We start from the raw sequence: 25,063 nt of genomic DNA, 5'->3' as shown, positions 1-25,063 counted from the left end.
CATCCAGGATGCTGATAAAGAACGTCGTTGGCTGCTTTGGGATGTCATATTATGTGCCTCAGCATCATGCTTCGGTGCCCCCAGCGAGGTCAGGTTGATGACAGACTCACACCTTGGATGTTCCCCTTGCTCTTTTAGCGGCACCAATTTTGAAGTGGCATGTTGAGGAGCGGTCGTGGCGTCAATGGATTGTCCGTTTGCGGCAGAAGTGCTTAGGATCCTTCCCTCAATGGTTGCAAGAACGGCTTGTCCCTTGCTTGATGCCATTGACTTTGAGGTGTGCTTGGATTCCTTGAACGGAGAAAGAGATGAGAGGTAGAGATTGTCCCACTGGGCGTGCCAATTTGTGAACACGGAAAATTCCTGAAACGAAAGAGACAAGAACGACGTGCACAAACAAATATTTGTATTTGATAGTTTTGGGTTACAATCTCTCTCTATTTTGATCCTCTGATTCGATCTCCGTAAGGTGTGTATTTGTGGATGTGTGATTGATCCAAAGGGCCGTTGGGCTTGATCTAAGGATGAACGTTCTTCAAGGGCCGTGGACTTGATCTTGAAGGTGGATTTGAGCGGATCTTCAAAGGGGCTTTTGGGCTTGATCTTTGAAAAACAGTGATAAACGGATCTCTAAGGGCTTTTGGGCTTGATCTTGAAGAACAATGATGAACGGATCTTCAAGGGCTTTTGGGCTTGATCTTGAAGAACGGTTGGATGTGTGGATTTGTCGACGTTGTTGATCCAAAGGGCCGTTGGGGCTTGATCTTGGATGAACGGATGATGAACGATGGTGCTTTCTTCAAGGGTCGTCGAGGCTTGATCTTGAATTGGTGGATGGTTGATCCAAGGGCCGTCGGGGCTTGATCTTGGAAAAACGATGAACGAGGAACGAAGAACACTTTCTTCAAGGGCCGTCGGGGCTTGATCTTGAATTGGTGGATAACTGTTGATCCAAAGGGCCGTTGGGGCTTGATCTTGGAAGAACGAAGAGAGCTTTCTTGATTCTTCGGGAACCTGGATGCTTGAGAGCTTCGGGGTTTCAGAGCTTCAGAGATTCAAGGTGTAATATGAATTGGTTCTCCAAAATGAATGAAATGGGCTTGTATTTATAGAATTTTCCAAGGCCTAATTTTGAATATAATATCCCAGATGAAATAAGTCGTTTCTGCCAGGTGTTGACACGTGTCCTATTTGATGACTTTTCCAACTCATTTCAATTTTCGTTGAGTCATACGCTACGTGTAAAATTTATGTAATACATGAGCGTTGACACTTTGATTTATCGGTCAACATTTATTTACGAAATTGCGATGTCTACAATTATTATTTAAAAAGAAAGTGGAAAATGAAAAAAAATAAATAAATGGTTGTGCTAGAAACACAATTTGTCAAATTCTTAGCTGCGTTAAGAGCAAGTCCAGCCATTGGAGTTGCACGGGGGACAGGCCCCATGTGGGAGCCCGAGGGCCGGTCGATCCAAGTCCAGCGTTGAAGGGCCCGAGTGAGGGTGGGAGCCCGAGCTCAAGGCCCGTGGAAAATCGACAGGCCTGTGGCCCGAGCCCAGTGACGTCAGCGTGACGCAAGGGCTGGGTCCGGCCCTTTTATTTATTTTTTTTGTGTCAGGCGCGTGCCCCTCACTCGCGAGTGGGGGCGCGTCGCCCGACAGGTTAACAGGCGCAAGTGGTCGGCGTCAGTGACCGTTAGGAAGCCACGTGGCTTACCACGGTCCGTTCGATCCCAACGGCTATTTCATAAGAGCCGTCCGATTTACAAGGGTAATAAAAAAAAAAGTTGATTTTATATCAACCGTTCGATCTGAGATCAACGGTTGATATTAATATGCTTTATAAAATAAAATAAATAGTTTTAAAATTTAGAAAAGTTACCGTTGTGACACGTGGCACAATCTGGTGTGTTGGAATTCAAATTTTTTTAAATCCAACGGCAGAGATTAATTATTTGAATAAAAATTTAAAAAAAAATGTAAAAAATCCGAAAAAAAATTGTAAAAAATCTGAAAAAAATTTGTAAAAAATTGTTTTCACTTTTCTATAAATACCACTTCTTCTCCATCTACCTTACACCACAATTTCATATTTTCTCAACTACTTTCAATCAAATTCCTATCTTTCTCTCAAAGTTTCAATCCAATTTTTTTCCACAAAATGACTACTGATGCAGGTTCGAATTGGTCGCTTCTTGAAGATGTTGCGTTGTGCACTAGCTGGGTTGAAGTTACTCATAATTCCCTTACGGGTAATGAGATGCAATTGCGAGAAATGTGGAGTTTAATTCATGGTAAATTTCTTGAGCAAATGGGTGGGAAAAGAACCAAAGAATCGATATCCAGTCGTTGGAAAATACTTAGCCATTCCTTTACCACGTGGAGAGATGCCTTGACACAAGCTAGTAATAATGTTCGAAGTGGGGCAAATTATGCGGATGAGGTAAGAATATATTATAATTATTTGTTTGTATTATTATTTTGTTACCTAATTTGATTATAATTATTTTTTTGTTTCATTTATTTGTTACCTAATTTTTTTGTTTCATTTTTATTATTTGTTTGTATTATTTATTTGTGACCTAATAATTTCATTATTATTATTTGTTTGTATTATTTATTTGTAACCTAATAATTTCATTATTATTATTTGTTTGTATTATTTATTTGTTACCTAATAATTTCATTATTATTATTTGTTTGTATTATTTATTTGTTACCTAATAATTTCATTATTATTCATTTGTTTGTATTTTTTATTTGTGACCTAATAATTTCATTTTTATTATTTGTTTGTATTATTTATTTGTAACCTAATAATTTCATTATTATTATTTGTTTGTATTATTTATTTGTTACCTAATAATTTCATTATTATTCATTTGTTTGTATTATTTATTTGTTACCTAATAATTTCATTATTATTCATTTGTAGCAACTTCAAGCACAAGCATGGTATGGTGCCAAAATCAAATCAAGAAACAAATCATTCACCCGGTGGGAATGTTGGAATATTGTTAAAGATTGTCCTAAATTCAAAGTTGTACATGTTGGTCCAGAAGTATGCATGAACAACATCCCTCTACACAGCACCTTTGTACACAGCACCCCTCCACACTCTACACCCGATCTTGGCTCCCATGTTGATGAAGAAGATGGAGAAGAAGTGCCTGAAACACCCATTCCTGAACAAGCGTCGGGGTCGACCCGTTATCCAATTAGGCCTCTAGGTAAGAAGGCTTCAAAGAGGAAAGGGAGTGCTTCCAAGAATGATTATGGAAAGTACATGCAAGAACTTGCTCGTCAAGGTGAATTGACGTTGGCGCGGGAATTGGCGAAATATGAGGCTGACAAGGCTAGAGAAGAGGTAAAAGCTGCAGCTATTCAACAAGCATTTGAAGCTGAACAGAGGGAAAGAGAGCTACTTAGGCAAGAAAGGGAGTTTCTTAGAGAAGAAAGAATTGCACAGCGAGATCGTGACATTATGAACACGCGTTTAGAAGGGATGTCTCCAAATTCTAAATATTTTTGGCAGTCGGAGAAAGCGGATGTGGTGCAAAGGAGGCGTGCAAGAGAAGCGAGATCAAGACAAGATGGTCCTAGCACAACAAGACAAGATGATCCTAGCACCACAGATTGGTTAAGTGGTGAGGAATAGGGTACTTTTGTAATCGGAGCCCATAGTTTTCCAATCACTTTGGGTTGTAATTTATTATTTATGTTGTTTCCATTTTATTGAAGTTAGTACTTTATTTAAAGTGAGAGTACATGTATTTAATTTCGTAATATATTTATCCTAATAATAGAATCTTGAAATCATCAAATTGTTCACGTATAATGAAATTATAAAACACACCAAATAAAACTCACCAATTGGAATTACATAAACACACCAACTAAAAATACATAAACACACCAAATACACCAAATAAAAATACATAAACACACCAAATACAAATACATAAACACACCAAATAAAAATACATAAACTCACCAAATAAACACACCAAATAAAAATACATAAACACACCAAATACAAACAAACACACCAAATAAAAATACATAAACACACCAAATACAAACAAACATACTAAATAAACTTAAGTATCTTCAGCTTGTTTCAATGCCCACTGGTGCTCTATCAAGTCAATTTGCCGATCATTGTGCATAGATGACCTTTGAAGTGCAGTATATCGTTCAATGACCCTTTCATTGTAACGTCCATCCCTTTCTAATGGCTCGTGTTGCACGGGTTCTTCGGTGGCATCATGCGCAAAATATATCTGTGTTCTTGAATTGTTCATCGTGTCTGCCTCTGGCTCATATTCATCAACCGCATCATAATCGAACTCATATTCCACAATCATGTTGTGAAGAATGACGCACGTCATCATGATGGATCGAAGTGACTCTACATCGAATATTCTGGCAGCACCCCTGATGATCGCCCAACGAGCTTGAAGGATACCAAAACAACGCTCCACATCCTTCCTGCACCCCTCTTGACAGCTTGCAAAGTGTTTTTCCTTTGCACTTCGCGGACGTGGCACTGTTTTGACAAATGTTTCCCACTGTGGGTAAATGTCGTCAGCTAGGTAGTATGCCCCTTCGTACCTACGTCCGTTGATGACGTACATGACTTTTGGTGCCTTTCCTTGCAGGACGTCGTTGAACACTTGGGATTGGGCAAGGACGTTGAGATCATTTTGAGCCCCCGGAACCCCGAAAAAGGCGTGCCATATCCATGTATCAAAAGATGCCACTACCTCCAAAATGATAGATTTTGATCCTTTTATGTCCCCATATGCGCCTTGCCATGCACTTGGACAGTTTTTCCACGTCCAGTGCATACAATCGATGCTTCCTATCATCCCAGGAAAACCTTGCATCTCGCCCTTCTTCAGAAGCCTTTGCAAGTCCCAGCGAGTAGGTTTTCGGAGGTACTCTGCGGTGTACAAAGATTCGACTGCTCCGCAAAACCTCATCAGGGCCTCAAGAATGGTTGATTTCCCCATCCTCGTTATCTCATCCACTTGGTCTGCAGATGCTCCATCCGCAACGCAGCAGTGATTTTTTGCTCAGGCAAGAGACCCATAACACCACAAGCATCCTTCTTTTGCACAAAGTAAGAATCATGGTTGCAAACATCAGTCATGATTCTGTTGAACAAATGTCGTTCCATTCTAAAACGGCGTCTGAAGTACGTATCAGGAAATGCACTGTTATGGACAAAGTAATCGTCCAACAGCTCTTCACCCCGTCGTTGCCTGCTTCTATCAATGTTTCTTGAACGGTTAGGCCTGCATATCTGAGCAACAGTCTGGATGACTCGACGGGAATGTGAGGCTCGGGCCATTCTTGTTTCATCATCTCTCATTCTACGCTCCTCATCCTCTTCCATCTCATTTTCGGCTATCTGAAGGTTGAACATTCCTTCAGATTGGTTAAACAATTCCTCCTCTTGCTGATCGATTTCCCACATCATCCTTGATGATGAAGAAGACATTGTAAGGATGGATGGTGAAGAAGAAGCAGAAATTATGAATAATGAGATAGAGATGTTGAGAAAATTGGTGTGAGATTTGTGAGAATGGATGGTGGATTATATGGACGATTCATAAAAGGATCGGATTGTAGATGAGGCCACGTGGCATGCCGTCATTCGTTAAAACTCTAATCGAAATCTATCCTCATAGATTCTTAAAAGATAATGACACGTGCCACGATCGTATTGGATAAAAATCTTATCGAAATCGATCTCCAATAATTATATTTTCCAATAATGACACGTGGCGCAATTTTGAACGAGTTAAAATTTGATCAAAATCTATCATCAAAGATTCTCAAAAGATAACGACACGTGGCACGATGACATTGGATAAAAATCTTATCGAAATCCATCGCTAAATAATTGTTTGTTTTTATAAAATGACACGTGGCGCAACGAGAACAATTTAAAAAATCTTATTCGAATTTACAAATAATTTTATTTTGTATTATTTAAACAAACAAAAAAACTAATATTTTATTGCCTATTGCCTGGGGGGAGGGCTCCAAGGGTGGAGATGCAAATGACAATTACTGTTTATTAATGTAAGTTACTATTCATTTAAGGCAGTTACTGTTCAAAATGGTGGATTCAATAGTGCATTGCCAGGGGGGAATGCTCCATGGGTGGAGTTACTCTAAAAGCCAGTTGTTTGAGTACTTGCTTTTAGGCTTCAGATGAGCTGGTGCTCCACGGCGAGGAGGAGGAAGGGCTTGCCGGCGACCAAGTCGGGTGGCTGACGTGGCCGGGGTGGGTGGAGAGGTACTTGAACTTAGCACTGTTAGGTTAGATGGTTAACTACTTGGACAAAGAAGATTTGAAGCCGTGCTTTTACTCACAGAACAATTAGGAGAAATAATTCTTAATTACAGAGGTTTTGTTTTGTTTTTATGTCTCTACTGCTTTAGTTGTTTGTTTTTAAATTTAGTACAAAACAACAGTTAACCACGGGACTTAATATGTATCAAAGTCAAATAACCATAGCAAAGACCTGTCTTTTCCTCTTATCTTAAATAAAGAAAAATGTTATTTACACGTTTATTTTTACATTCTACATACATTTGTTAATTTTTCGTAAATGATCTTCTTCAATTCTTTCAATTCAACAGTTAAAAATTGAAATAAAAAAAAAAAGTAAAAGTAGGTGTTCGGATAACATTATCGTAGATAAAAATTCGAATGTGTTTAAAAATATACGTAAGATATATGTAATAATACATGTATTATACATAACAATACATGTATTAAACGTAAGATATACGTAATAATACATGTATTATACGCGAATCTGCTATCTCAATTATTGTTTGATTCGTGTGGCGATCCTGACTCCTGAGTGCAATCGTATACCAGGAAAGAGGACCAATGTATGGCTGTAATACAAGTCAAGTTGAACAAATGAGTGCGGGATGACTCTCCTCCACCCTACCACTTTATTATTTGTCGGTTGTCACATCCATCTGAGCAACATCTCCAACTCAAGTAGTGGTGGGAAGAACAAATGTGATACCACAGCCTTCCATCCTGCACTTTCTCACTTCAGATCTCTTGGTTTTCTCTGTTTCCACTGCTAACCGAAAGATGGCCGAGGCACTCATTTCCGTGCTTCTCGAACAACTGGCTTCGATAACTTACCAGTACGTCGGGGAAAAGGTGAGCCTGGTTTTGAATGCGGAGAAAGATGTTGCAGAATTCGCTGACAACCTTAAAGCGATTCGTGCTGTGCTTGAGGATGCGGAGATGAGGCAAGTGAAGGAGACCAGAGTCAGAAATTGGCTGGAGGAGCTGACAGAGGTGTCGTACAAGATGGACAATGTGGTGGATGAGTGGAAGACTGAAATACTGAAACAAGAAGTTGAGAAACAAGAAGAGCACGGTGGAAGTACTTCTCTTGTTACCGAGAAGAAGAAGAAGGCGGTATGTTTCTCTATTCCCTCCTGCTTTTCTTTTGGTCAAGTCAGACGGGTAATTCGTCATCATGACATGGCTCGTGAGATGAAACGTCTGAATGAAGATTTAGATAAGATTGTTAAGCGCAGACAAACATATAACTTTCAATCCATGGAGAGAATTATCATTGAACAACCTGAGCGAGTCGAAACTGATTCTTCTGTTGATGAATCTGTCATATTTGGTAGAGAACAACAAAAGGAAGTTTTGGTTAGCAAGTTGTTGAATGAGAGTAGTCAAGAAGAGAGGGGCCTTCTTGTCATCCCTATTGTCGGGATGGGAGGAATGGGGAAGACAACTCTGGCCCAACTGGCTTTTAACGATGAAAATGTTAAAGCCTGGTTTGACATCAAAATATGGGTTTGTGTTTCGGACCCTTTTGATGTGAACAAAATTGCCAAAGCCATCATTTCTGGTGCCGAAGGGGTCATCCCAAATTCAAATACTTTGGAAGATTTGTTTCGGTGTATGTCTGAAGTCATAAAGGGAAAAAAGTTTCTCCTTGTCTTAGACGATGTGTGGACTAAAGACTCAAAACGGTGGGAGAAATTGAATTTGCGATTAATGCAAAGTGGCGCTCGAGGCAGTAGAATATTAGTGACCACTCGAAAACAGGAGGTTGTTGATATGATGGGAGCTCCCGCTCACACGATCTATTTGGAGAGGTTGAGCGAACAATATTGTTTGTCAATATTCAACTACATGGCATTTTTAAATAGGGAAAATGATAGTGTGTTGGGAGACATTGGTGAAAAAATTTCAAAAAAGTGCAAGGGTTTGCCCCTTGCTGCAAAGACTCTGGGTAGTCTCATGCGTGACAAGAAAACAAGGAAAGAATGGCAAGAAGTTTTGAATAGTAAGATATGGGAGCTGGAAGATGTTGCGGAACAAGTTTTCAAACCATTGTTACTGAGTTATTTTGATTTGGTACCTATGGTCAAACAATGCCTTTTGTATTGTGCTATTTTTCCAAAAGATCATGAGATCGATAAAGATCATTTGATTGAATTGTGGATGTCACAAGATTATCTCTATTCGAAAGGAAAAATAGAGAAGAAAATAATTGGCCAAAGGTGTTTTGATAATTTAGTAATGCGATCTTTCTTCCAAGACTTTAAAAAAGATCGTGATGGAAATATCTGGATGTGTAAAATGCATGATATTGTGCACGACTTTCTACAGTTTCTTACTCAAAATGAATGCTTTACAATGGAGGTTAAGGGTGGTAACGATACAATAGAGTCCTTGGGTGATAAGATTCGTCATTTGACCCTATTGCTTGCTCCCAAGGGTCCATTTCCACATGTTTCATTTTCCAGCTGCAAAACTGATCTGCGTACTCTTGCAACTTTTGGTTCAAAATTCACCATTGTGGACTCAACTTTGATGCCACAGTTGAAACATCTTAGGACATTGAATTTGAGTAGTAATTGTATTGAAGTGCTTCCGGAAGAGATAGGTGAATTGGTGCATCTGAGATTCATTGATTTGTCTGAAAATAGAGGTTTGAAAAAGCTACCGAAGGCGGTGTGTAATTTATACAATTTGCAGACATTGCGCCTTGATGGGTGTGGGGAACTTGAAAGTCTACCTCAGAGCATGGGAAAGTTGATTAACTTAAGGCATATTTATGTTGAGGGTTGCGGTCAGCTGAAGTACTTGCCGAAAGGGATTGGGAGATTAACAAATCTAAGAGGATTAGATCGGTGCCCTGTTGGCGGTGGTAAAGACGACGATGAAGCGTTCAAATTGGGAGATTTGAGAAACTTAGACCAACTTCAGGGTACACTGAAGATGGTTATTTATGGGGATGTGAAAGTTGCTGCGGGTGAGCATGAGAAAGCGTCACCCCTGGGGAACAAACAACAACTCTCACAATTGAGTATAGAGTTTGAGGAGTGTGGAACTGCGGAAATACTGAATTTCTTACGACCGCATCCAAATTTGGAATATTTAAGAATCAATGGCTATAATGGAAGCACTGCCCCTAATTGGATCATGTCATTAAACAATTTGAGAGTTCTTGATCTTGTGTGGTGGAATGAATGTGAAGTTTTACCTCCTTTGGGAATATTGCCGTCCCTCGAAACACTGATCCTTAGTAGTATGAAAGGAGTAAAAAAGGTTGGAGTTGAGTTTCTGGGAATAGAAAAGGAAACGTCATCAGCATCATCATGCATTACTCTATTCCCAAAATTGAAAACACTAACATTTCTGTTGATGTTGGAGTGGGAAGAGTGGAAAGGAGTGGAAGAGTGGAAGGAAGAGGATTCTCATATTACCATAATGCCATGCCTTTCTTCTTTACAGATTGGGTACTGCCCTCAGCTAAAAACACTGCCAGACTTCTTGCGGAAAACACCACTTCAGACACTTAACATCAAATACAGTGGTTATCTTGCACAAGGTTGCCAAAAAGGCAGAGGAAAGGAGTGGCCCAAGATTTCTCACATCCCCAACATCAGAATGGATGGTAAACGCATAGTGGAGGCAGAGGATGCTGTTGAGTTACCTGAGAGGCCTTCCACTTCAGGCATAGTGGAAACAGAGGATGCTGTTTAGTTGCATGAGAGGCCTTCCACTTGTGGTAATTAAGCTCTTTTCTATTTATTTACCAACTCACTCTATTCATTTTACATCAATCCAACTAGACAAGATTCCAACTAGACAAGCATAACTGCATATATAATGTTGCAAGGGACTTGTAACTCGGTTAAGACCATATTCCAGGTCCCGAGTACGATTCCTCCTCTCCCAATGCTCTAGTTTTATTTTATTTTTAAAATCTCGGAATTTGAGACTTAGCTGCTACTAGTTACAGGTCCCGAGTACAAACAATGCTGCCTGAAATAAACCGAAACCATTACATTGGAGCTGACTTTGGCTGGGTGCAAAAATCATCGAAAAGGTAATCTCAAAATTAATTGGGGTGTTTAGTTTATGCATAGATGTTTCGTTGATCTTTTGAATTTTTCGTTAACCCTACCCGCTTGACTGTTGCGAGTGCTGCTAATGGACGCAGGGCTAACGCATTTTCTCTTTAGAGGAAGTGAGATGGAAAGGGAGAGAAGCCTGCATGCATTACTAGAACCGATGGTTGGCTGCTGCATTACAGATTTCAGCAGAATGGTCCTTTCCTTTGCTTTCGAGGAGAATGAAGATCGTCTGGACATAGGCACATCAAAAGCGTGTGTGTCTAGTATAATGCAAAGTGATCCAGACTTGTATGAGGTCTTCAGTTGAAGTCAGAACAATATTTCTCACAAAAGTGTTGTCGAACGACTATAATATTATTCACTGGGCCTGCAGAGTACAGTGCAAATTTTATGTATATACTAAACAAATTTGTAAACTTTGACAGATTGAACACAAACAACCGAGATATTTGAATATAAACTGTATTATGAAATAGTGCTAATCAAATACAGCTAAATTTGCTTCAATATCATCAAATATGCATACACCTGGGGAAGGAAATAATTCAAATAGAATTGAGCTAACCTTTTGCATGTTTGAACACGAGAAGAATATTATGAGTTCTAGCATCCCAAACTCGAACCACGCCATCTTCTAATCTAGAAATCAAATAATTTTCAGAAATGCCATATGCTAAGCAAGTAACAACTTTGCTGTTCAAAAGTCAAAAGTATAAAGTTGTGAGTTAAATGAGTTTGGTCATTCAAAATATACTAAAATGAATATTCCTCGATTCAGTTCGCTAGAATGCAAGGCCTGTCATAACTAAAGGTAGAATGCAGGGTTCTTAAAACGTGCAACAATCTTTGGCGATTATACTTTGAAAAACGAAAAATACACAGTTAAAAATTAGAGAAGTGGTAACTGAAGAAAACTCAAGGTTTGCCTATAGGAAAAGAGAGAAACTTGTGATTCAAGAAACAATCGATGATATGCAATCCATTCTTGCTGTTAAGCGGGCTCTCAGCATTAAGTGCACCAACTTATATCTTGCCATCTCTACCACTGGCAAAGAGGACATTTTCACCAGGATCCAGTGCAATGGCTCAATTATAGTAGGGAAAACAATATTTCTGAACAATCTCCCACTTCCAACTCTCCAAACCAAATCAAAATTATAAAACACATGCAATTTCAAGAATGCATTGTTTTTTGTGGGATGAATAAGAATGCATCAGTACATAATAGGCAAAAGAAATGCAATAGATATTGAGGGAATTACAAGGAGTACATGCTATGAAAAATCGAGAAGATAAATCTGAGCATTTAAGAAAGTAAAAGATCAACAAGTCAAGACAAACAATCCACTTGTGGATGGTGAATTCATGAATCGTTTTCTCTTATAGTATCCAGACCCCATTTTAACTAACTTTGTCATCATTGTTCAGTACATGATCCGTTCGTTACTAAACATTATTATTATACCAAATACAGTTTATAATTTACTAAAGGCCACGCCATACCTCACACGTGCGATCCTGAGATGCTGATACAATAATGGCTTTGCATCCACCATATCCTGCGCCAACATCCGTTACACAAAGAGTGTGCTCCATAAATTTAGCATGTACAGATGGCTTTGTAATTCACTTTGATAATCGTCAAATAATCTGTGAGATTCAACGGATAGAGATATAACCGTTTTCAGTGCATAATTAAAAACAATATAAGGGTACAAAAATATACGATAAGAAATGGATATATAGTCATACAACAATATATATAGTTGCTTCAAGAAAATCAATTGTATTGAGATTTGAAGATGAAATGAAAATTGTTTCTTATCTGTGAGATTCCAGTTGAAGGAGGTGAACAGGATTTGTGGCGTTGTGCTTTCCACTGACATAAAAGCTTCTCGTGCTGATAACGTGTTGTAAAATCGACTGTGGATGCAGTGGAATAAATGAAACAAGACACAAAATTTACGAGATTCCTCTACAGTCAGTGTGACTGGAGTACGTCCTCGGGGCAGCAGCGGTGCTTTCATTATAATTTGAAATAATAGGAGTACAAAGATAACTCTCTCTATTATCTCCTCTCATCTTCCTCTATTCTCTCTCTTCCTCTTCCTTCTCTCTCTTCCTCTTCCTTCCTTCCTCTCTTTCTTTCCCGTGAACTCACCTCACTTCATCTCCTCTTCTTCCTTTATATAAACAAAAGAAAGCACTATTCACTTTACAAATTTTCCACAAATGAATAGTGAAAATACTGTGCATAAATAGTAACAAACTATTCATGTGGACCATCCACATAATATTTACAACATTGTCCCAATTCTGGATCAATTCTGTATATCTTTTCCTTGTTCAAATTTTCATATATGATAAAACCAACCAAAAAAAAAAAAAAAGTTCTTAGTTGTTGTCCATTGTTGATTGATTCGGACATCTTTCACTCACATCTCTTGAGGTTTTTCATTTTTAATTCAACAGGGTCGAGTTGAATTTTAAAAATTTAATTGACATTCTCCTAAATTATGTTATTTTTAATTTTTTTTATTAATGTTTTGATTCACGAGGCGTTCATGCGATTTTAATTAAGCAAAAAACAGAATCTCAAGTGAGGCACATCATTATTTAATAATACCACTAAAATAAACGTCATAATTTGCTAAGATTAACATGATGGCTAGAAAGATTGAAGGCTTGGGCATAGTCAAATTAGATAAATAAATGTGTTCTTCCTATACATCCAAGTTTAAACTTCTATTTTCGTTGTCCGAATAAATTTAATGTGAAATATCACTGATATAAATTAGAAATTTAAAACAAGAGGATGCAAAGCGTTATATGAAGCACACTTCAAGGTGGTAAAATGTAATTACCTCACAATGTATTGCATTTTTAGGCAATGGGAGCTAAGATGCACACACCTTTTTTTAGCTTCATACACACTTTTTTTATTTTTAGCTGTTGAATTGAATAAATCAAACGAAAACAATGACTATAATTAAGTGAGATGTTAAAGGTTTGTGTGTTTATCGTTTCTGGAGCAATTCGTAGAGGCATTGTGCTCAAATAGTGTGATTCAAGTCCTTTAGAATCACGGTATATGATTGTCCCCCACGACTGATGCGTATCAGGTTTCATTTACGCCCAAATGGATTTCTCTTTTCGGTTGAACGAAATGGGCGTCCCGTTTCAGCAAGCATCTCCAATTCGCAATTGATGGTCTTCGGACCAGAAGAGAAAAATCCAAGCTCGAAATGCAAGAGGGTATGGGTATGGATTTTAGTGATTTTATATTGGGCCCGGGCTTTCGGCCCAAAATCCGGAAACAGAGGTGGAGAGTGGGGAACCTCGCGGGCATTTCCTTGTTTATCTGCTACAGGTCTACAGACGCTGACTATGACTGATGGGTCTTCAAGCCTTCAACTTCTGAAGAAGGATCAGATGAGAGAAAGTGCTTACTAAAAAAAGTACCTTTTAGTCATAGCAACAAGTACCTCAGGGCGCGACAGCCATGGCATCTCTCTCCAGATCACCGCCGCTCCTCCTCCGCCACATAAACTCCCTCACCCTCCACCCCTGCCCCCTAACTCTATCCTTCCCTTTCCTCAATACGACGTTGCCTCACCCCGCCCCTGCGCCCTGAAGACAGGACCCGACGGGGGCAGCAGAATCGGGAGGCCCGGGACGCAAGGGCCTGACCCGGGACTGCTCCGAAAGCCGGTGGTTTCGTCCGGGAAGGACATGGACGGGATTTCGGAGGAAAATGGGGGAGAAGATGGGAAGTGGGTCGATTGGGAGGATAAGATTTTGGAGGATACAGTTCCGCTGGTAGGGTTTGTGAGGATGATTCTTCATTCGGGGAAGTACGAGAGCGGAGATAGGTTGAGTCCTGAGCATCAGAAGACTGTTCTCGAAAGGTTGCTTCCGTTTCATCCTGAAGCTAAGAAGAAGATCGGTTCTGGAATCGATTATATCACGGTATCTTCTGTTTCTTTGTTCGATTATCTCAGATTAAGCTGCTTTTGGTTTAAGCTTCTTTTGAATTAAGCTGCTCTGCAATTCTGGGGTTTAGTGTTTGGGGTGCCAATTTTGATGATTGGGTATTGGTCTTTAATCTTGATTGCCCATTTTAGTGTTTTGGTGCTTTTGAATTAGGCTGCTTTCAAATTAAGCTGCTTTACAACTTTGATGATTGATTACTTGATTGCTCATTTTTCGTTTGATCCCAATGACTTTAATTTACTATAGAAGTGCTTATAAGTGAGAGGATTTTGGCAACTGAGCATCTAGAGAAACATGAATGGCATTTGTTGGGATATGCCTGTTTCTGGATAGCTTCTCCTATGTTGCTTGTCATTTCTGTTTTGGCAATGATCAGACTTGATTGCTTTCGGGTTTTTTACTAATTTTGAACTGTAACTTTGATTCAAGTCTGGTCATTAAACATCATCCACCTTTTATCCTCCCAACTGAGCTACTGGAACTTGGGGATGGTGTAGGCGATGAATGTTATCTTCACCCTTCATATTTTAATATCGCTTCCCCTCCACAAACTCCCACACCACACTCCAATGTGGGACTGTTTTACCCTCCATCACTTGATTGTGGAAGGTGGTTGGAGCTCAATCTCTCTAGTTCCCCTTAGAGAACTAGTTATCTGCATTGTTTCTTATATGGCTTTACCAGTGAATGATAAGTAAGAACTGTTACATGTTAGTGTATGGTGTTTAGAAGGCATATAATGAATTGACCGAAGTAATGCTAATCAACCTCTAGTATCCCAAAAGGATCGTAGGGCATTGAGAAGTATACATGCTTTTAAAATGATGGAACTTGGGTTCAGGTAGTCATTTTCGAAATTTAAAGCCAAATACAAAAAACTTTTTCTGCATTCAACACTTCATCAAAGATGAGTGATTTGGGGTTTTTCTCAAGCATGCTGTATTTGTATTACAAGTAAATCTGATTCTCATGTGATCCATTTTTCTCGTTTTGAGTTGACAGGTTGGTTATCACCCTGATTTTGAAAGCTCAAGATGTTTGTTCATTGTTCAAAAGGACGGAACACTAGTCGACTTTTCATATTGGAAATGCATAAAGGGGCTGATAAGGAAGAACTATCCTTTATACGCAGACAGCTTCATTCTCAGACATTTCCAAAAGCGCAGACACGGTTTATGAAGCTAGATTTGTCGAATCCTCTGACTTTGTATAACTGTATGTCAACAACAACAACAACAAAGCCTTTTCCCACTAAGTGGGGTTGGCTATATGAATCCTAAACGCCATTGCGCTCGATTTTGTGTCATGTTCTCCATTAGATCCAAGTACTCTAAGTCTTTTCTTAGAGTCTCTTCCAAAGTTTTCCTAGGTCTCCCTCTACCCATTCGGCCCTAAACCTCTGTCCTATAGTCACATCTTCGAACCGGAGCGTCAGTAGGCCTTCTTTGCACATGTCCAAATCACCGGAACCGATTTTCTCTCATCTTTCCTTCAATTTCGGCTAGTCCTACTTTACCTCGGATATCCTCATTCCCAATCTTATCCTTTCTCGTGTGCCCATACATCCCACGAAGCATCCTCATCTCCGCTACACCCATTTTGTGTACGTATTGATGCTTCACCGCCCAACATTCTGTGCCATACAACATCTCTGGCCTTATTGCCGTCTTATAAAATTTTCCCTTGAGCTTCAGTGGCCTACAACGGTCACACAACACGCCGGATGCACTCTTACACTTCATCCATCCAGCTTGTATTCTATGGTTGAGATCTCTATCTAATTCTCCGTTCTCTTGCAAGATAGATCATAGGTAGCGAAAACGGTCGCTTTTTGTGATCTTCGCTAGATTGCTCCGGTCATTAGTGTGGATAAGTATATAAATGGATAGAGATAGGAAAGCAAACACAAGATGTACGTGGTTCACCCAGATTGGTTACGTCCACGGAATATAGGAGTTCTCATTAATTGTGAAGGGTTTACACAAGTACATAGGTTCAAGCTCTCCTTTAGTGAGTACAAGTGAATGATTTAGTACAAATGACATTAGGAAATATTGTGGGAGAATGATCTCGTAATCACGAAACTTCTAAGTATCGGAGTGTGGTATCGTCTTGACTTGCCTTATCTGTCTCATAGGTAGATGTGGTATCTTCTCTGGAAGTACTCTTCCTCCATCCAGGGGTGGTATCTTTAACTGGTGGAGATGCACAAGGTAATGTATCAATTTCACTTGAAGCTTACTTATAGTTTCAGGCTTGGTCAAACGCGATACAAACCATGTAGTAGTAGTCCCCCAAGTCGCCCAGCTAGGGGATTTGCTGAAAGAGGTAACAGACAAGGTAAGCAATCAGAGCTCCGGCTGATTGTTCACATTCTCCCTATCTTGCAGGCATCATGAAAGATAAAGAGAAGAAAAATGAGAAGATATGATATGGGATACTTTTGCTTTTGAAGAAGTAACTTTCCACAGGCTTATTCTTGAACTGAGCTGGAGGGTTTTCTGGTTTCCTCCAGAGTATAAGGCCGACTGAATAATTTGAGGGTCAAAACAAGTTCATCAAATCTAGAGTACGTTCGACCCTGCTGATATGGGATACTTTTGCTTTTGACAGAGTAGTGGATGTATCGGCACGTGTGCTGTTACCCTTGTCTCCACATGCTTCATTGTATCCTTCTCACTTGCCCTATCTGTTCCTCAGGTAGATGCGGTATCTTCCCTGGAATCATAAGATGTAGGGGTGGGTTCAAAAAATCGAAAACCGAAAACCAAACTGAACCGAAACCGAAAAAATCGAACCGAACGAAAAAACCGAACCGAATTGAAAAAATCGAACCGAACCGAATTCTTTTGGTTCGGTTCGGTTTTAGTGATCTAGAAACCGAACTAAACCGAACTGAACCGAATTAATTAAATTAAATTTTTTATTTAATTATTTGTTTTGGGTATTATTTTCTAAACCCAATTTGTAAGTTAAAATGTGCTAAACCCAATGTGTTGCCAAACTTTAAGCTCAAAATATTTAAAAAAGGCCTATAAAAACTCTAAACCTTAACCTATTATTTATCCCCCATATAAGGTTCCGGAACCAAACCTCCTCGAGAAGTACCTACATCCATCTCCATAGCACTGCCTACTTCTGCCCTAGCTTTCTTTTCCAAATCTACTCTCATATAACATGTAACAAAATCCATAAACATTTATTTCGGGTAGATTACTTGGGTAATTTGTGATGGAAAAGAATTTAACACACACTAAATAAATCCACCCACGCATTATTTTTACTAATCAAGTTGTCAACATGCAATTACAAGCAAACAACCTTGATCTTTGAACAACATCATACAATTTAACTTTTCTAAGTCATTTGTACGATTTTTGTGTTGTGAGGTTGTTAGTTTGGACTTTGGAAGACTTGATTGATGATTTTAGTTCAATTTTAAATGTTTATTTTCATTGTCTTTGATTCTAGTTAGAATGCTTATGTTATGATTGTGTTGGATATGTTAAATTTAAAATTTCAATGTTTTTCATTTTTTGAAAAAAAAAAAAAACAAAAAACCGAAACCGAACCGGAAAAAATCGAACAAAAAAAAAAAACCGAACCGAAAAAAATCGAAAAAAATGAACTGAACCGAACCGAACCGAAATTTCGGTTTGGTTTCGGTTTTGACAAAAAACCAAACCGATTTAAACCGAACCCACCCCTAATAAGATGTTGAAGATGAGTACTCGAGAGCAATGCCAGGTAAGTAATCAGGTAAGGGGTTCCAGGCAGTCAGTTCCTGGCTGGAAGCTTGATTCCAAGTGCTGACTGATTGCTCTCTTTCTCCTTGTCTTGCAGGTAAGAACAAGACCAAAGGAAAAGACAGGGAAAAAGCATGATATGGGATACTCTTGCTTTTAACCCTGATGATATGAGATATTCTTGCTCTAGTATAGCTTGTTTGCAGAGGTATTATCGGGGGAAAGAAAGCTGAATATTTCGAAAGGCTTCGTAGGGAGTGCCCTCTCAGATATGAGGAAGGGTTGAGCATTTTTGCAGATCTGCCTGTCCGTTGGGGATGGAGGTCGACATATATAGGAGTCTCCCTAACAACAAGTAGTAATGTTATTCCTTTACCCTGCTTAGTCATAGCACGGTAGTGGGAGCTGCCAGTTTCACATGTTTTAACTCTATCAGAGCACTTTGAAAAAGTGGTCTGTGGTATCTAGAAAGCTGATGTTGCATGTTAAGATTACAGACAAGCTTTATCCAAGGAGATCCGGCTCTTGAAGTTGGGAAAATGGTGCCTCTTCGGTTTTCGAACAAGCAATCCTATCGGGAATCTGGCTCTCGAGATTCGGAGAACGATGCCTCTTCGATTTTTGAGAAAGCAATCATGCTGGGGGTCTGGCTCTCGAGATTCGGAGAGCGGTGTCTCTTCGATTTTTGAGAAAGTAATCATGTTGGGAGTCTGGTTCTCGAGATTCGGAGGGCGGTGCCTCTTCGATTTTGGAGCAAGCAATTTTGCTGGGAGTGTTTTCTCGAAAGTGAGTAAAGGTTGGGCATGTTTGCTAGTCTACCTTGCCACGAAGCACAGACGTTGACACATAGGAACTTTCCAATTATCCAGCAATAGTACTGTTCATTTACCCTCTCTTCGATTTTTGAGAAAGTAGTCATGTTGGGAGTCTGGCTCTCGAGATTCGTAGGACGGTGCTTCTTCGATTTTGAAGCAAGCAATCTTGTTGGGAGTGTTTTCTCGAATGTGAGTAAAGGTTGGGCATGTTTGCTAGTCTACCTTGCCACGAAGCATAGAGGTTGACACACAGGGACTTTCCAATTATCCAGCAGTGGTACTGTTCCTTTACCCTTGTGGGTAATAATATGGTAGCTAGACATTCAAAATTTATGTGTCTAAACTTTGTTAGTGCTGTTTCTTTGCTATTCTTTTACCCTTCTTAGTCAGAGCGATGTAGTGGGAGCTGCAAGCTTCACGTGTCTCAACTTTGGCAGAGAACTTTGGCAAAGTTATCTGTGGTACCTATGAGCTACTGTTGCGTGTGGGAAGTGGGTGATTGAACAGTAAGATTCATGTGCTTTCTACTTCACCAGAAGTCTTCGACAGAATGCCCATAATTTCCGCAAAGCTGAGTGTGCGTGTGACAGGTGCTGATAAGGCTAGAAAAGTAGGTGCCTCTTTGATTTCTGAGATCGGCCCTCGTGGTCTCTGAGCAACCCAGCTTTTGAGAAAGCAAGTGCCTTTTCGATTTCTGAGATCGGCCTTCGTGGTCTTTGAGCAGCCCAACTTTTGAGAAAGCAAACGTCTCTTCGATTTCTGAGATCGACCCTTGTGGTCTCTGAGCAGCCCAGCTTTTGAGAAAGCAAACGCCTCTTCGATTTCTGAGTAGGCGCCTCTTCGATTTCTGAAGCTCCGTCGAGTGCAGATTTTTATAGGGGCTGGCATTAAGTTCCAAAGCACACTTGAATCTCCACCAGTAGAAGCTTCATTCTTGCACTTCTAAGATCTTGATTTGTCCGACCTCTTTTCTCTTCAACACCTTTGAAAATGTCTGGCCCCTCCGACCGTCGTTTTGACTTGAACCTTGTTGAAGAGGCAGCCCCGCCTTCTCCAGACAACATATGGCGCCCATCCTTCGTCTCCCCTACTGGTCCTCTTACCGTTGGGGATTCCGTGATGAAAAATGATATGACCGCTGCGGTGGTGGCCAAGAACCTTCTCACTCCCAAAGATAACAGACTACTTTCCAAACGGTCTGATGAGTTAGCTGTTAAGGATTATCTGGCTCTCAGTGTTCAGTGTGCAGGTTCTGTGTCTAATATGGCCCAACGCCTATTTGCTCGAACCCGTCAAGTTGAATCATTGGCGGCTGAAGTGATGAGTCTCAAACAGGAGATTAGAGGGCTCAAGCATGAGAATAAACAGTTGCACCGGCTCGCACATGACTATGCTACAAACATGAAGAGGAAGCTTGACCAGATGAAGGAATCTGATGGTCAGGTGTTACTTGATCATCAGAGATTTGTGGGTTTGTTCCAAAGGCATTTATTGCATTCGTCTTCTGGGGCTGTACCGCGTAATGAAGCTCCAAATGATCAACCTCTGATGCCTCCTCCTTCTAGGGTTCTGTCCAGTACTGAGGCTCCGAATGATCCCCCTCTGGTGCCTTCTCTTTCTGGGGCTCTACCGATTGCTGAGACTACTCCTAAGCAACCTTTGTGAAGGCTCCCTCTTGTTTGTTTATTTTGATTCATGTATATGTACATATTTGTAACTTATCGAGGAGATCAATAAATAAGTTTTCCTTCATTTCAACGTATTGTGTTAAATACACAAAAGCCTTCTTCGCTAAGTTCTTTGAATTTTCTTTTGTTGAAGCTTGTATGTTGAAGCTTTGTGAGTGGAGCATGTAGGTTGAGGTAGTGTTCCCTTAATTTCCCGAGTGAGGAAAACTTCTCGGTTGGAGACTTGGAAAATCCAAGTCACTGAGTGGGATCGGCTATATAAATCTTAGAACGTCATTGTGCTCGGTCCCGTGTCATGTCCTTCGTTAGATCCAAGTACTCTAAGTCTTTTCTTAGAGTCTCTTCCAAAGTTTTCCTAGGTCTTCCTCTACCCCTTCGGCCCTGAACCTCTGTCCCATAGTCGCATCTTCTAATTGGAGCGTCAGTAGGCCTTCTTTGCACATATCCAAACTACCGTAACCGATTTTCTCTCATCTTTCCTTCAATTTCGGCTACTCCTACTTTACCCCGGATATCCTCATTCCTAATCTTATCCTTTCTCGTGTGCCCACACATCCAACGAAGCATCCTCATCTCCGCTACACCCATTTTGTGTACGTGTTGATGCTTCACCGCCCAACATTCTGTGCCATACAGCATCGCCGGCCTTATTGCCGTCCTATAAAATTTTCCCTTGAGCTTCAGTGGCATACGACAGTCACACAACACGTCGGATGCACTCTTCCACTTCATCCATCCAGCTTGTATTCTATGGTTGAGATCTCCATCTAATTCTCCGTTCTTTTGCAAGATAGATCCTAGGTAACGAAAACGGTCGCTCTTTGGTATTTCTTGATCTCCGATCCTTACTCCTAACTCGTTTTGGCTTCCATTTGCACTGAACTTGCACTCCATATATTCTGTCTTTGATAGGCTTAGGCGAAGACCTTTAGATTCCAACACTTCTCTCCAAAGGTTAAGCTTGGCATTTACCCATTCCTAAGTTTCATCTATCAACACTATCTGCGAAAAGCATACACCAAGGAATATCATCTTGAATATGTCATGTTAACTCATCCATTACCAACGCAAAAAGGTAAGGACTTAAGGATGAGCCTTGATGTAATCCTACAGTTATGAGAAAGCTTTCGGTTTGTCCTTCATGAGTTCTTACGGCAGTCTTTGCTCCTTCATACATATCCTTTATAGCTTGGATATATGCTACTCGTACTCATTTCTTCTCTAAAATCTTCCAAAGAATGTCTCTTGGGACCCTATCATACACTTTTTCCAAATCTATAAAGACCATATGTAAATCATTTTTCCCATCTCTATATCTTTCCATCAATCTTCGTAAGAGATAGATTGCCTCCATGGTTGAGCGCCCTAGCATGAACTCGAATTGGTTGTCGGAAACCCGTGTCTCTTGCCTCAATCTATGCTCAATGACTCTCTCCTAGAGCTTCATTGTATGACTCATTAGCTTAATACCCCTATAGTTCATGCAATTTTGTACGTCACCCTTATTCTTGTAGATAGGCACCAAAGTGCTCGTTCGCCACTCATTTGGCATCTTCTTCGTTTTCAAAATCCTATTGAAAAGGTCAGTGAGCCATGTTATACCTGTCTCTCCCAAAACTTTCCACACTTCGATTGGTATATCGTCTGGGCCTATTGCTTTTCTATGCTTCATCTTCTTCAAAGCTACAACCACTTCTTCCTTCCGGATTCAAAGATAAAAAGACTAGTTTCTACACTCTTCTGAGTTACTCAACTCCCCTAAAGAAGCACTCCTTTCATGTCCTTCATTGAAAAGATTATGAAAATAACCTCTCCATATGTCTTTAACCGCGTTCTCTGTAGCAAGAACCTTTCCATCCTCATCCTTGATGCACCTCACTTGGTTTAGGTCCCTTGTCTTCTTTTCCCTTGCTCTAGCTAGTTTATAGATATCCAACTCTCCTTCTTTGGTATCTAGTCGTTTATACATATCGTCGTAAGCCGCTAACTTAGTTTCTCTCACAGCTTTCTTCGCCTCTTGCTTCGCTTTTCTATACCTTTCACCATTTTCATCGGTCCTATCCTTGTATAAGGCTTTACAACATTCCTTCTTAGCCTTCACCTTTGTTTGTACCTCCTCATTCCACCACCAAGATTCCTTTTAGTGTGGGGCAAAGCCCTTGGACTCTCCTAGTACCTCTTTTGCTACTTTTCGGATACAACTAGCCATGGAATCCCACATTTGGCTAGCTTCCCCCTCTCTATCCCACACACACTGGGTGATTACTTTCTCTTTGAAAATGGCTTGTTTTTCTTCTTTTAGATTCCACCATCTAGTCCTTGGGCACTTCCAAGTCTTGTTCTTTTGTCTCACTCTTTTGATATGTACATCCATCACCAACAAGCGATGTTGATTAGCCACGCTCTTTCTTGGTATAACTTTGCAATCCTTACAAGTTATACGATCCCCTTTCCTCATTAGAAGAAAATCTATTTGTATTTTTTACGACCCACTCTTGTAGGTGATCATATGTTCTTCTTTCTTCTTAAAGAAGGTGTTGGCTAAAAAGAGATCATATGCCATTGCAAAATCCAAGATAGCTTCTCCATCCTCGTTTCTCTCCCCAAAACCATGGCCACCATGAAACCTCCATAGTTGCCTGTCTCCCTGCCCACGTGTCCATTTAAATCTCCTCCTATAAATAACTTCTCCGTTTGAGCAATTCCTTGCACCAAGTCTCCAAGGTCTTCCCAAAATTTCTCCTTCGAACTCGTATCCAACCCTACTTGAGGTGTGTACGCACTAATCACATTGATAAGTTCTTGTCCTATTACAATCTTGATTGCCATGATTCTATCTCCTACCCTCTTGACATCTACAACATCTTGTGTCAAGGTCTTGTCCACGATGATGCCAACACCGTTTCTCGTTCTATTTGTGCCCGAATACCAAAGTTTAAACCCTGAGTTTTCTAGATCCTTTGCCTTACGACCAACCCACTTAGTTTCTTGTAGGCACATAATATTTATCCTTCTCCTCACCATAACTTCCACTACTTCCATAGATTTTCCCGTTAAGGTTCCTATATTCCACGTTCCTAAACGCATTTTGCTCTCTTGAACTCTACCCTTCTGTCCTAGCTTCTTCACCCTCCCCCGTCTAATAGGATCAAAGTATTTCTTTTGTGTGTCCCGTGTAAAGTTGATAGGAGCATATGCTCCCAAACAACTTTGAGTGGAGTCGTTCGAAAAGAAGTTTCTATGATCCCCTTGCTCATTTAACACTGCATCCGGGTGCCGATGGAGATACAGCGACCCTTGCTCACTTATCACTGTGCTCGGGCCACACAGCGCGCCACTTACAGGTGACGCCCTAGCTTTTGCGCGATTTTGTTCTGGATTCATTTTCATAAGGATTCGACGTGATCATGGAGTGCCGGCTGTCGACTACCTGACGCCCTTCCCCTCCTCCTTTATCCGGGCTTGGGACCGGCAATATAAGATAAACTTACATAGGCGGAGTTACTTTGTATAACTGTATGTCAAGGAAAATTTTTTGTTCGTTCCATATTTCTCGTTATATGTCAATTTTAAATTGTTAGAGAGTAAGAAGTTGGAAAATAGCAGTAGTAGATATGGTAAATTCTTTGAAGGTACATGATGCGACTTCAGTAAAATGTGAGGCTAAATTATGTGGTGAATAAAATTGTATTTGGCTTGTTATTGTTCTCTCTACAAAATTATTCATTTGGTGTGCATAAGCTAAGAAGTAATCTTGGTTAAATTGGACCATGAAATCTTCAAGCTAGTGGTTATGCTTATGTTCCGGCGGTTAGTAGTTTGAAAGGAGTTTTAGAACAGTCGCCCAATCACGCGAATGGCTTCTAATCATTGATCCATAGAGGCTAACACTTGCATCAATGATTGGGAGTCCCTCATGCACGTGCGCGATTGTCCTAGCACATTTCATAACTCTAAACTATGTTTTCCAGTCACCAGAGTGATTCGGGAGTCACATTAGGAGTAACTCACGTGATGAACCATGCTAATCATAGTTCCGTTGCGGTTAAGTCCATTTTTCCCTCTCTTCATTCTCTTCCTCTGTTTTCACCACTTTTTATATTTCCATCTCTTTCCATTCTCTTCCCTCCTCTCTTTTCTGAACTAAACAAAACTGATTAGACCAACCTAATACAGAATTAAGTCAATTATATTATTTTCTCTCATTTTCAATTTTAGAGGTGAAACAAACCGAACTAAGCACACCCATACTCATACTCTGAATGCTCATCTTTACTCGACAAAAAAAAGTGGGGTTGATAGGCAGTTGGCATGCTACACTCGTCAAAGTATCCAAAACTTATTTTTCTTCAAAATTGGCAACATTGAGATTTTTTTTCCCCT

The 25,063-nt window shown here is 40.1% G+C and overlaps 2 protein-coding genes and 1 pseudogene across 7 annotated transcripts in view; 2 read left to right on the top strand and 1 right to left on the bottom strand.

Annotated features, from left to right (window-relative positions):
• Positions 1 to 6,839: 6,839 nt before the first annotated feature.
• LOC114826242 (putative disease resistance protein RGA3) overlaps positions 6,840 to 25,063 on the top strand; it is a 31,728-nt gene continuing 13,504 nt past the window's right edge. For 3 of the 6 annotated variants that reach the window (XR_011583604.1, XR_011583607.1, XM_070826717.1), the window contains exon 1: positions 6,840 to 10,075. Coding sequence is in view for 2 of the 6 variants with exons in the window: in XM_070826717.1 (XP_070682818.1) it covers positions 7,134 to 10,064 (2,931 nt within the window). In the remaining 4 variants the exon portion in view is untranslated. Of the gene's footprint in view, positions 10,090 to 10,317; positions 10,912 to 25,063 lie in introns of those variants that run through there. The other 3 variants (XR_011583606.1, XR_011583605.1, XM_070826716.1) reach the window with 3 other exon arrangements.
• The window catches only part of LOC108172946 (protein ROOT INITIATION DEFECTIVE 3-like), a 30,292-nt pseudogene continuing 14,987 nt past the window's right edge, over positions 9,759 to 25,063 (bottom strand).
• On the top strand, positions 13,819 to 24,382 carry LOC103431303 (protein DCL, chloroplastic). Its single transcript, XM_070826720.1, has 3 exons — positions 13,819 to 14,407; positions 15,434 to 15,655; positions 24,206 to 24,382. Exons 1-2 carry the CDS (start codon positions 14,171 to 14,173, stop codon positions 15,608 to 15,610), a joined length of 414 nt encoding a protein of 137 aa, XP_070682821.1. The 5' UTR covers positions 13,819 to 14,170; the 3' UTR covers positions 15,611 to 15,655; positions 24,206 to 24,382.

Source organism: Malus domestica, chromosome 08 (genome assembly GCF_042453785.1).
Source record: "Malus domestica chromosome 08, GDT2T_hap1".
Taxonomy (NCBI): domain Eukaryota; kingdom Viridiplantae; phylum Streptophyta; class Magnoliopsida; order Rosales; family Rosaceae; genus Malus; species Malus domestica.
The sequence above is the reverse complement of the archived record's forward strand: the minus strand, read 5'-3'. Positions and strand labels throughout refer to the sequence as shown.

What these genes read in the sequence shown, in the direction of transcription:
- LOC103431303 (XM_070826720.1), top strand. Translation starts at nt 14,171, where the DNA reads ATGGACGGGATTTCGGAGGAAAATGGGGGAGAAGATGGGAAGTGGGTC. An exon ending in CTGGAATCGATTATATCACG is followed by an intron (nt 14,408 to 15,433) that starts GTATCTTCTGTT and finishes TTGAGTTGACAG; the next exon opens with GTTGGTTATCACCCTGATTT.